This window comes from Pagrus major, chromosome 9 (genome assembly GCF_040436345.1).
Source record: "Pagrus major chromosome 9, Pma_NU_1.0".
Lineage (NCBI taxonomy): Eukaryota > Metazoa > Chordata > Actinopteri > Spariformes > Sparidae > Pagrus > Pagrus major.
The window spans coordinates 29,590,594-29,604,381 of NC_133223.1; the positions used below are offsets into that span (position 1 = coordinate 29,590,594).

Below are 13,788 nucleotides of genomic sequence, written 5' to 3' on the forward strand. Positions count from 1 at the left end.
TAAAAAAAGAAAACAAATTAAAAATTTTATTTATAAAGTTTGGATTATTATTTAAGATACTGAATTAACAAAAATCTCACAGGATAAGGGCATGGTGAAGACTAAGCTACATTCACAGACTTTTCAGTCTCTGCTAAACAGCCTCGACCTGCGTAAGAAGGCCAACTGTCAGGGATTAATAAATTCTTTACATTTGCTCTCCATTAAGTTTTAAGATTCTTGTGGCACTGATGTTCATCTCTGACTTGGTCCATTCTCACCAGTAGGTCACTTACAGTAGGTCTTCTGACCAGGATCTTCTGGTTGTCCCTCGTTCTTGACTGAAAGGACAAGGTGATTGTTCCTTGTTCCACTCTTCCTATAGACTTAAGCTCTGCGGGCATCAATAGAGACTGAAACAAGGGATCCCTTAAGGAAACAGGACGGGAACCACTGTTATAGATGTGCTGCAGAATTGGTGATGGATCTCCCCCATGTTCATTTGTTCCATGTTCATCCTGCATTAGGATTCAACTTTGATTTAGCACGACTGTATTCCCTGTTCGTGATGTCAGAGCCAAGCTGTGTTATGCTAAAAGAACGTCTGATTGCATTACCGTCCTGGGAAGTACATATAATACACTAATCAGAGCGGCACAATCCATGTAATAATCATGCAATCAGCGATGGTGACTGCTTTCTGCATGCACAGATTCCCCCATTCATCACAGTGAATATGATTCATCCCACACTGTAATTATTATTGCAAGAGAACAGCCCATACATGAAGATATCAACATTTGTATCCTTACTTCCTTTCCTTATCTACCTCTTAAGTGTTTTCAAATGTTCCTCTTTCTCTTAACCCTGCTCCAGGTGAAGGTGGAGGAGGAGGATGAGGAGGGTCCAGTGGAGGATGATGAGGAGGATGAAGACGAGGAGGAGAACCTGGAGAAAGCGCTGTCTGTGGAGCGCTTTGGAGACATCATCAGCGACTCCGCTTCCACCAGTGGAGACAGGATGGGCCGACACTACACCGAGAAAGACTTTGAATGTAAGCGAAGCTACCGTGTGGATGATATACCTCCAATTACACAATAACTGTCACTTACAAACTGTTCGTTTCCAGATGCATTGCCATGAAACATTCATGGTTCCCATAGGATGAATCCCATTGAAATATCCAGTCAAGTTATTGGATGGATTGCCCTGAAATTTTGTGCAATGATTCACTGTGCCAGGAGGATGAATTTTGTCTACAAGATGGATGGCCATAAAAAATTCTAGAGATATTCATAGTCTCCAGAGGGTGGTGATCCCTGGAATTTGGTGAAATGATTCATGGTAGCCAGAGGATGAATGCTAATGAATTATGTGGTTGACTGGCTATTTCTCTAGCATTATCAAGGCCTAAGATTTCACTACAACTACAAGATGGAAGACCATGAAATGGTCTGAAGATATTCATGGTCCCCAGAGGGTGAATACTATTGCCTTGACTAACCCTCTGATGTATCCTCTAACCTAACATTTTTTTTTTTTTTGTTAAATTTCTATTGAACGTATTGCCATGAAATTTGGCACATGAATTCATGGTCCCCAGAGGATGAATCCCACTAACTGGTGATCCCTGCAAATTTCTTGTAGCACCATTATAAGATTGAGAACTTTGTTTTTTTAGGAACATTTTTAGGAGTCAAGTTCTCAGAGGGATTACCCTGAAATATGTTGCAATGATTCACGGTGCCCAGAAGATGAATCCCTCTGATAACAAATCCCTCTGATAGCGATTTTATCGAGTGAATACTACCAACAATCTTATTACTGCTTTGCCCCACTTAGCTACTCCTTCTTACTTTCTTACTTGCGCTACTTTTGCGGAGCACTGGAAGAAACAATCTGTATGTTTTCCCCAGCAACCTTCTCAGTGACCTTCCCAGGAAACTCTTGGATATAGCAGATGCTAGCATGCTAACACACCAAGCTAAGACGGTGAACATGGTCGATATTATACCTGCTGAACATCAGCACATTGACACTGTTAGTCTGACCATGTTAGGATGCTGACGTTAGCGTATAGCACCACAGCCTCACAGATCCATTAGCATCGAATATCAGTCTCATAGCAGAATCATCCACTATGACTGTTTATGCTGTTGTAAAACCACTTTATTTTGTAAGATTATAATCCAGTTAAATATTAATGTGCTTATGTGTGTGTGTAAATACTGACCTTGTCTGTCACAGTTTGAGTTGTATTAGATTAAGAGATCAGTTTTTAGGGCAGGACAGCAGATTTTGTGTGTAAATCAGTACATTGGTGGATTAGTGTGACAGATGAGCAGATGCTCTGGTAGGAGATAATAGTGGCTGAGATTAGATGGAGCAGATTTCTTTTGATGTTCATTAAAACAGTGCATTTCTCCATTATTGCATGTTAATTAAAGTCTAAAGCTTTTGTTTGTGCTGTGTCTTTCAAGTGTTTAATAGGGATTTAGGGGGAGAGAGAGCTCCTCCTCTGAGAGTGGCAGCATTTTTTTCCCTCCTTGCATATTTAATTTAATGGAATCAAAAGGCTGCAGCTAAAAAAACACCGTCAGGCAGTGTGTGCTGAAACTCAAGACTGTATTTAAATATGATGCTTTAGCTACTCAAATTTCAGGGTAACTATTTGAGTTTTAATGCATATCGTGATGCAAATGCTTGCGTGTTATAGCTCGAAACTGCGTAGATTAAATTCCCGATTGGGTTCCCGAGTGCCGTTAGTCCTGCGATACAAAGGGACAAAGGACTGAACACTGTATGACACTATTTACAGTCAGGAAAAAGAAGTTCAACCTTTGATTTTATTCATCATTTTCATTTTTTATACAGATCACAGACACACTTTTCACCACACGCACCACCCCTTATCCACCCACCTGCCCCTGCCCCAGCGTTTACGCAAGAGGGTGCACAGCACGGACAGAAGGCGCAAAAAGAAGCGGAAGAAAAAAAAGACCTCACTGCCGCCGTCCGACGTTACACCCACCATCCACGAGGTAGACGAGGAAGAGGCGGAGTCTGAGACGGACGGACAGGGGACGGTCGCCACGCCCACAGACCTAAATGTCATCCAACCACAGGTAAAATAAGACTGAGGAACCACGGGACCTCCGCAGGGTGAAGGTGGCAGGATGAAGTATTCAGGTATTACAACATGTTGGCGTATTGCTCCTCTCTCACTGATCTTCCTCTTCCTCTCAGTTTAGTTTGGGGAGCCAAGAGGACTTGGAGGAACCCCTCCCGCTCACTGCCTTTCACACGGAAAACGAAGAATTGTCGAGGAAAGCTGCACCAACTCTGATAAAGAGGGAGACTCTTAACGGGGGGATCGTTGATCTCGGACAGAACGAGGAGGTGGACGGAGAGGAAGCAGCATGCAGCAGGTGCGATGTCCGGTCGTTCCCTTTGTTGTTTCCAGACCCACAAATTTGATGTCGGGCACATTCTCACCAGCTGACAGTTGGAAAATAGACTCAAACAGGCAGAATGCTACATTCACAACACCAAGCAGCAGACAGAGTTAGCAGTTAGCTCGTGTAAAGCTACATATAACAAGTAACTAGTGAAATATCTGGCTCTTTAGCAGCTAATTAGCCAAAAAACACAGCTACGTGACTCAGGTTGAATGCTAATGTTGCTACGTGTCTGCTGGATGGATAGCGTGTTTTGTTACCGCCAAAAATAAAAAGTATTTATTTTGAAACAGCTGAGCTTTTGCTGCTATAGCACGGCCAAAACCAAACCAAACCAATTACCTGAGAATTACCAAGTAAAGTAGACTATTACTTTCAAGTTGTATGAACTAAAAAGTTTTAACAACTCAACATTTTTAGTCTACTTTGCATGGTCATTTTGAGGTAAGTGATCAACATAAGTCTAGTATTCGCTCTCTTTTGAGCTCTGTTTTGGTCTCCACCAACTCGTTTGTCAAATATCTGTCTTTTTAGCTGCTAAACGCTCCACTATGTTCACTGACTACTGTCTAACTTTGCCTAACGGGTTGGTGCTGGCCAGGAAAGCTGCCTGCTGTGGCTGTTAATCAGAGCAACGAGAATGAAGTAAAGATGTGGGCCAGAATACTAAAAACAGTCGGCTTGGAGATGCTAAAACGCTCCGTAGAGCCGAGGGGAGCTGCTCCTTTTCATATTACATGCAGTCTTTAATCCACTGTGGTCGATTGATATAAAAACATATTTATTGTGCAGCTTATAAGCTTGTTTGTCGTCAGTTTACCCTCCGTTTCACCGGGGAGGGTTTACCAGTAATGTAGAATGAAGCACACATTACGCAGAAGTGCGTTGCTATGGTTCCCAGCAGTTTAATATGCCTTTTGGGCGGGTTTACCGACGCTGGTTTATTTTCACACAGGAACAATGTTTGCGGTGTATTGTTTCATGGTTTAACGGCCTCCTGCAGTCGGTCAGGAGCGAGTTTTCTGTTGTCTGTTATATAAGAGAGGAACACAAAGCTGGATTAAGATGAGATGATTAATATTCTTTATTGTTCTTTTCTAAATTGGGAGCCGACCCCCAGCATCAGATGCATCGACGCTTACAGTAGCAAAGCTTTTTAGCAGCACACAACAGAAAAAGAGCAGAGGGATGTTTCTGCTCTAATTGCACACAGAGGCTCAGTTGTATGCATGTCAACTGTACATTAGCAACTTTAATGTTTCATTAGGAACGTGAACATCAGACAAATCAAGACTAATAACCCACATGTGCCGTTCTTAAGACTGTAATGGCTCATTAATGGCTCCAGCTGAATCCTAGATGACCCATCTGGCTAGCAAAATAAAATAAAACCATAACCATCAGAATATGACTTGATTTGTTTTGTTTTTTTTCCATAATTATGAATTTATGATGTGTGCAGTTTGCTGCATCGAGGTCAGGGACCCTCTGGTGATTCAGGTATTTGGCTCTGCTGATGCCTGGTTGAACAAAAAGGGAACAGAAACACCATCGTGCCGGAGCCATGCAGGATCGTTCAGCTGTGTTTGAGTGAAAGCAGCTGAGGATGACTCAGAGGGTTGTTGAGGAGATCCTGCTGTGTTGTTGTGTTGTGAAGCCCCCTGCTGGTGGACAGGCAGCAATGCAAACCAAGAGGCACGTCACAGAATTTCAGTCAACAGCAACATTAAACTTCTGTTTGAATCTTTGTGTTTATTGTGAAGCATCTACATTTTGTGTGACAGTATTTCCTAATGTATCCGTCCTCTCTGTCAGTGTTCCCCCAGGATCAGATCCCTCAAATTCGACCACGACCCGCGGCTGGTTCCGCAGGAAGCCCGTCCACCATCGCCTGGCGGGCGCCCAGCGGAGCAACTACGACCTGCGGGAGCGGATCTGCATCGGCAGCATGACGGCCCTGGAGACGGCCGTCTACCAGCAGGTGCCCACCGACGAGGCCGAGGCCCAGATGTTGGCCAGCGCCGATCTGGATGACATGAAAAGTAAGGAGATAAAGGTCTTTTAGGTGATTTCTGTGTTTTTTTATGACCAACATCATGACAACTCGATAGTTATTATCCACTGGGTTTATACGTTAGCTGTGTTATTGTTTTTGGGATTATAAACTAACAACCGCCTGTACAGCTGCGTCAGTCTCATCCACACTTCATGCAAACTTTTGTCTATGACTCGGGGGAAAATCCCAAGACTCTTATTTGTTTTCTCCTCGCTCCTTGATCTTCTCTTGAAGGGGAAATCGTCCTTGTCTGCCATCTTGCTTGCCGTCCCAAAGCTCTTATGTCTGAGGAGCTGTGAGGATACACAAGAGCAGTCTTCCTAGACGACTCTCAGCTGAACACCGTGGCATATAAACACTCTGCCCCTTCATCAGGCATATTTAATCAAGATGGCAGATGTTGCTTCACTTGACGCTTTAGAGGAAAGGACGTCTTATTATTCGTAAAACACATTTCCATTCTTTCCTCACATGATTTCCTTCTGTTTTTCCATCGTCCTCGGTGAGAGGGACTAAGACGCAAGGAAAGGCATAAGTGAGGGAAACATGGGGGACTTAGGGGATCTGTGATGTGGGTCTGACACAGGAGGTTAATATCCACATTCTCAATTCCACCTACAAGTCACTCATTTATTCTAACCGGGGAACCGGCCATCAATAAGCAGAAAGCCAGACATTTTCTAATGTCGGAAAACACAGAAACATGAGCAGTGGTCTGGAAGCAGGCTACATGTAGCCTCTGCTAACCCTCAGCGTCTTATTGAACGCCTCATATTAGCACACGCAGGTCGATAACCAGCTAACACGCTGAGACAAGTGATGAGTTTTGTTGTAATGAGCTGATATTCTTCTCAAGTAGGGCGGGATGATGTGGTTAAAAAATCATATTGACTGATAATACGATTGCCATGTGACTCACAGTTAGTGGTAATGATCTTTTTTTTGCATCACAGTTTTCATTTTCACTGAAAAATTCATTAAAATCGTGATGATGTGACATCTGTTTGGTCTGTACCAAAGAAACATGTTGCGTTTCTGATTATATTCAGCTGTAAACTTGCTGACAAAGCGACTAATGTTGACAGGAACAACGTTTGAAGGCTCTTGTTTTGCAGTTTAAACGCCTCCTACCAGGTTAATCAGAAATACTCACACTCCAGAGCTCAAGAGACCTCACAGTGTTAACTGCTTCTCCATAGCGCCGATTTAACTCTGAGGTCATTTTAAGGCCGTCGTTATCGGTGCGTTCGAACGCGTTACATTCAGAGTTCAATCACTTAAACACCTTTTAATAGAGTGTAGGAGTGAAGAGAGCAAAATACACCAAACAACGATGTTATTTTCAGGCATCTATAGTATTTTTTCCCTGTCGGCTATTGCAATAGTGGTTTAACTGTGAGTCAGTTGCGTATTTTGTCCCACCGAGTCATGACATGACCACATTACTGTTAAATAATGAATTATATTACATTAGCAAATGGAGGCCTGAGAGCAGGGGCATGCGAGATGATTTCCTCTGCTGCTGCTGTTGTTGTTGAACGTACCTCCGGAGATGACTCAGTTTTTACTTTTCACCCACGCCACAACAACATGGTGGGGGGATCTTTGTGATACCAGCCAGTGACTGAGCTCCACCAGTTCTCCATCAGACCTCCATGATAGATGTGGTTGCTAGGATATTCGTGATATAACTGCCGAGCGTCTATAGCGGTTCATGCAGTCATGCACGAAGCATGTTTTAATGCACGTTCAGCCTGATGAATTTCAAATGCTGCAGCTCCAACAATGATTTTAATCATGCTTTACCTACACAACACTAGTGATGTGTGAGGTACCCGTCCAGAGCAAGGATGCCAAATATTATCAAGATTAAAAGGTATTAGATGAATGAGTGAGTGTGTCCATTTTTAGTTGCATCAGCTCTCTGATCTGAACACAGAGCACAGACTCTTGGCTCTGTTCTGAACAGTAAAGGAAGTGCATCGTCAGCACCTTTTCTACCTGCCAGAGAGCTGGATCCTCTGCAGACTGCCCCTGATGATTCAAATACAGTGTAAATGTCTCATCACAGGCCTGTTTCACCAAGGTCTCTGTCAGAATATCACTTTTAAACGTGTCCAGAAATAAAATGTTGTGTTCAGATTGTATTTTCATCTTGCGAATGCTGGATTAAGCCATTTTGTGTTGGGTTCAGCGCCCTCTGCTGGCCGTGAAAGGCACTACTACACAGTGATCTACTCTGCCTACACGCCACATTAACAGTTCAAAGAAATCAAGGCTGTTTTGGATGTAAATATCAGTACATGACTCGTCTGACCATCTTTAGTAACTGGATCTTCGATCTCTTTTGTATAAAGACATATCAGGATCCCACCCTTTGATTTTTTCTTTTACACACACACACACACACACACACACACACACACGCACACAAAGTATTTCTTCTCTGGTTATTTTTAACCAAGTTATCATTTTCCCTGACAGAGTGACTCAGCAGCTGCTGCTCTTTTGTGTGCAGCTTCTTTCTGCACACAAAAGAGCCGGTAAATAAGAAACCTTAAGTATATATACACTGTCGCTTATGTTTTTATGTGCATGCTACATGTTATCTGTTAAATTCTTTATTTTGTCCTGTTAATAGAGGAAAATACGTTAATATTTAGTTTCACCAACCATCAATGCTGTTTATACACTATATTTAAATAAATAAATAACAAAATAAATAAGTATTTATATATAAAAAGCCTAAAAATATCAGAAATATTGCAACAGTATTTTTAATTGATAAATATCTTTAATCTTTTAATCTCTAATGGAACGACATTAGCTTCACCAGTGTGTAAACATGGTAAAAAGATAAATGTTACTGTTATTAGTCCCTCCTCTTCCAAATAGTGGTCACTCTGGAAAGCTCGTTACAACATTTATCGACTCCCTCGCTGCTCTGCTGATGACCATTGACAAGTTTTTTTTCTCACTGCTGCCAACGATTTGTCTCCACCGTGGGCGTCCCACACGTTCTGTCTCATGAAGCCAACCCACACAGCTCCTGGCCCCCTCACACACTGTTGGAAACGAGCTTCCCACGATAATAACACAAAAAAAAGGATGGAGAACAGAGACGTTACAGTATCTGCTCGGATGCATCAGAACCCATCGCATCTTCAAATAGAAAACATACTTTACATACATTTTCATCACTTACAGGCGTCATCTTGCAAAATGGCTGCCCAACGTATCATAATATTATAACTATGAATCCTCCAGGAACAAATACAGAGTTAAATGTTTGGAAAGAACTGAAGACACTGCAGGTTGTAGTGCCCCCTTCTGGCTGAAGAGGAAACATCATTTTTCATTTTGAAATGATTTAAAAAGAAATAATTGCAACAGTTCACACATGCTTTGTATCTGGTTTTTGTAGCTTGGATGCAGCTGAACAAAACTGACCACAGAATATTAAAAGCAAAGAAAATAATATAGATAGAAAGAGAAAAAGAATAAGAGGAGAGGAGAGAAAGATAGAGAGGTAAAAGTTTGTGTTGCCAGAAAGAAAAGCTCTCTCACAGCGTCCAGGGGCTGTAATTAACAGAGGCTGCAGTCGATTCTCCTTTAGCAGCGACCCTGCCTCTGGCTTTTCCTGCTTTAACAGAGCAGAGTGATCATTGACTGTTTAGGGACCATCTGGATCAGGAAACAGGCCAACCAGAGTCAACTCATCGGGCTCGCAGGGAGTGGAGCTCGACATTGACAGGCCAATGTGTCCCACCGCTGTGTCCCTCTGCTACAACCTAGTCATCGGTAACCTGGTTGCGTTTAGTGTTACTGTGATTTTTCGGCTGAATCACCCGGGCTGCTCTTTCCACTGAGCATCACCTTTGCCGGCTGAAACAGTTAACAGCAAATAGATTTTCATTACTTTAAAAAAATGAGTGAAATTAAACTAAACTGCTGTGGTTTGCTCTCTGCCACTGTCTCAGTCCTTCCCTATCTCAGTCAGACATCATTTTTCTCTAATTACATTTATAAAGTCGAGTATGTTTCGATGATTTGGCTGTTAATTAGGCCGACAAAGTGGTGATTTCCTTGCTGATTGCACCTCGTTATTTTTTAAATGAATAAGCAGCTAGCTTGGTTGAGTGCAGTGAGGTGAGACAGAGACAGAGACATGGGATAATATGTGGGAAATGTATTTCTGGGGCTTTCAGCAGTGCCAGTCACTGCTAGTCACTCAGTTATCACCACGTGATCTCAGCATGGGACGCCAGTCCTGTGACAGCAGGTGGTACAACATCGAAGGAGGATCATAATTAGTCTTCAGGGGCAGTTTTTGGTCCATGGTCTGTTCAATTTTAAATATCATTATTTAAAGGGCGACTGAGGAGCTGACTTAAATAGCTGTCATGCTTATACAGAAACTGAATTCATGCAAAGTGTCCGTCCCGACACCGCAGACTGGAGTTTCTCCCAAAATTTACAGTCATGGATCAACCTGTGAAAGCCGTCGTATACAAGTGGATCCAACAGGTGTTCAACAGACCGGCTGGGAGGCTGGAGGCAATCATCCAACAGCTGCATCATTTCATTAAATTACTTTTATGGAATATAAGAGACATTTGAACATATGCTTGGCAGATATCCATGTATGATACGTCAATATATCATTTGAATATTGACCTTTTAAGTGATGCATTTCCTAATAAACTGAAAAAACGCAAATGAAAGTCAGTACAGATGGAAACACGACAGGTGCACACGTACAAACACGTAGAGACACACATAAAACACTCATGCGTGCCGTGCATGTTTTTAGCGAGGGTCCTGTTTAGCTCACACTGGCGCACCTGTTGTATAAGAGTCAGACCACGACACCTCAGGGGACGCATGGTTTCCATGGAGACCCAGGGACAGGAATGGTGCAGCTCGCTCTGATAATTAGCACCATGATATCTCACTAAGCAGAGTGCTGGAGCTGGTCCTTTCTAGGTGTTATTCTACTAGTAGTGTCTGTGTACTTGGAGTTCTCAGTGTATATCTGCATGTATTATTATTTCTTTTGTAGTTTAATGCTAATGGGTCAGAGACGACAACCTTTTGGAGCTTGAACTTTACCCTCCTGCGCAACGTCACATGTTCGGAAAGTGATGGCGGCTCTATGGAAACAGAAAAAAAAGCATCAACTCTTCTGCTCAGATCCACTTTATGTTCCAACAGCCACGAAGATCAATGGGCAGAGGGGACATCATTAAAAAAGGGCGGCACTACCATTCAGCACAAAGTAGACCGTCCCTTATCAATACTTCCTGCAGGAGTTGCAGCAAAAAGCAAATGTCGCTACCATTCGTGCATCTCTCTGTTCGTGGATCCAGCAGGCAGGGGGGCTTCTGCCTGAGGGTGTAGCTCCAACTTTGCATTTTGTTTGGATTGAAGAGCATTTAGGACATTTACGATCTTGTGTCTGTACTTTTTGATTTGCAGGGTGATTATTCTGAGACTTTCGAGGACTTTTCTTTGGTGCTTGTTTCATGCTTCGTATAACTTCTTCACCAGAAGTTGGACTACCTGAACTCAAGCAGTTTTATATCTTGGTTGCCTGAATAACCTGATCTTGGAGCCGGTTCCCAAAGTTTATACACTGGGGTTGGCTAGTCGTCCCTGCAAAGACCCAGTCGCATCAGAACTGTGACCCAGGGCGAGCGACGGCGTTGAAGAGTTGGAAGCACTGGATGAGCAGTGTGTCCACTCGGAGAGAGGAGGATAGGAGGAGGTACCGACCGTGGAGATGACAGACATTGAGGGAGTGGAGAACCAGGGGCACAGGAGCTCCGATCAGAAGGATTTAACTGAGGAACATGGTCCCGAAGCTCGCGGCAGCGCCCAGAGAGGCACCCCAAAGCAGCTCATTCATGAGCACCATAGCTCATTGTCCAATGCGGAGGGGTTTGACTTTGAAGAGTTTGTTTTGGACTTTGATGACTATGACTTGCTCGAGTCGATCCACACTCAGCTGGGGTCGCCGCTCGAGCCTATACGTAAGTTTTGTGAAGCTGTGTTTTAATCTTTGCTCTTGCTGAGCAGCGTTAACGGTTCTGTCCATTCAATGCAAGTTTTTAGGTCATGACAGTAGTGAAAGTGACGTCAAACCTCCAATGAAGGAAGTTCTGATGCAATCATAACACAATGGAAAAAAACTCACAGGGCCGAGCATTTTAATGCTATTTTTATATGGATGATCAATGGATGGGAGCTCACTTGTTTCCATTGATTATGTAGCTTGCTGCTTGGTAATTAATGGCAATATAAGGCTCATTCATGGCCACACACTGAACAGCATTGTGCACAGTATTGAGCGAATTGACACGGTGCTCGACTGCTGCTGTTTCCTGCTTTCCTATTGATCCAGTGGCACTCATTTAGTTTTCGGGGTCAGCCACAGCTAGAGCGGAAAGACATTTCATTGACCAGCAGTGTTTGTTCTGCTATTTTTTATCTGTATTTAGACTTCAGATCACAACACATTAGTCTAAAAATACTTAATTGCAGTTGGTTCAATTGTAGCTGAAAACCAGATAGACCCAGCTGGGTTAATGTGTCAGAGGTTCATGGTCCTCAGAGGATGAATCGTAATGACGCTCTTTGGATAATAAAGAAATACCTATAAAACTGACGAACGTCTGCCTGAGCTGTACTTGTTAGCATCCTTGTGACCTTGGTGAACATAACTTGCCAATTATCAGCATGTTGGCAAGATTAGCATTTTGAACGTGTCATCATGCTGATGTTAGCATTGAGCTAAAATGACTGCTTTGCCTAAGAACAGCGTCACAGAGCTGCTGGCTTTGGTGGTTAAACAGGCTTTGGACTCACTTGGTCTTGTTTGTTCAGTTCAAGCTTTGGGGAAAAATCAAAAATTGATGACCTGCTTCGGGTGTGTCTCTCGGCCTGGAAGCCACACTGCGTTCAACCCAGGATTATGTCCTGCCAGTCCTCCGTATCAGTGCCACAGTTTGCATTTCATTGTCAAGTTGGCATTAAAACATATTATCCAGTTACAACCTCAAAATGAAGGAAACATTTCAGCTGACAGTCACAGTTGTTTAGGCAACACTTGTTAGGTTTAGGAAAAGATCATGTCCTAAGTCTGACTAGGGTTAGGGTAAGTACGTTCATGTGTCAACTTATGTACATAGGTTAGAATAAGTCAACATTACACACGATACAGGATACCTGGGTTTTAAGGGTGAAACCCTGTGTTTGACCCATCCATCCATCCATCCATCCGTCCATCCCGAGCTACTTTTGGTACTACACTTTCACGTGTTCTACAGGTCTTGTGCCGTTCTGCTGCATTTGTGAAACCAGTTTTATATAAAGCCCTTCCACAGTCACACATGGAGCTGTGTGAAAGCTGATAACCTGATTACCTCAAGTGATGTCACTTGAGTCAGTGCTGGTTGGGGATAAAGCCTACAGGGTTAAAGATTAAACAAATCTGGAGTTTGAGATAAGTAAGCTAACCAAACCCCTCCTCATCTCTACTTCAGGCTAGCATCTCCAGGCTACATTGGCCACCGCTAGCTTAACAGGATCCAAATCACAGACGCCTGCTCAATATGGAATCAATTGAAAGGACATTAAGTCATGAAAATAAATAACAATTCCCATGAATTTTAACTATATCGCAGTAATAAACTGAACACACAGACTGAAAACACTCATGAGACGGCTCAGAAGTGGTGACAGAGCTTTGAATCATGACGTCTAAGACTGTGACCAGCATTCTACATTTTATATTTCATTAATATATACAGTTATTATGGTGTGTATTGAGCTAATTCAACTGTGTTTTCTGTGTCTTTTCAAGCACCAACCCTTAAATTCAAAGGTTCATGGTGAAACGTCTCCGGTTGTCTCTTTCTCTTTCTCCTTTTTTTTTTGTTAGTAAGTTTATTAATTTAAAAATGAACAAGGGTATGAACTTTGCATATTGCAGACAGCAGTAAAAGGAAATGCCACAATAGCTGAAGAAAGGCCTGGGTCCCTTTTGTTTTGGACTAATATGAATTTAGATTTTATATTATTGGGTTACACAAGCAAATCATATTTGCTCAACAATTGGATTCCACTGAAGGCCAAGACGACAAAGCAACAGAACATCACATTCAGTCTGTGGACAGCAAAGGTTCCTGGCAAGCAAATCAATGACCCTGTGATTTTTGATACTGAAAGTCTTTCTTGGGATTTATTTCATTTCTAAAATGCAGTATTATCAGAAGGCAGCTGAGATATTCTCAG

General features: G+C 42.6%; 1 protein-coding gene across 1 annotated transcript in view; it reads left to right on the plus strand.

The window, feature by feature from the left end:
* Positions 1-984: 984 nt before the first annotated feature.
* slc4a3 (solute carrier family 4 member 3) overlaps positions 985-13,788 on the plus strand; it is a 32,756-nt gene continuing 19,952 nt past the window's right edge. The window contains exons 1-4 of the mRNA XM_073473193.1: positions 985-1,033; positions 2,854-3,104; positions 3,226-3,407; positions 5,253-5,479. Coding sequence (XP_073329294.1) covers positions 1,000-1,033; positions 2,854-3,104; positions 3,226-3,407; positions 5,253-5,479 — 694 coding nt within the window. The 5' untranslated portion in view covers positions 985-999. The remainder of the gene's footprint in view (positions 1,034-2,853; positions 3,105-3,225; positions 3,408-5,252; positions 5,480-13,788) is intronic.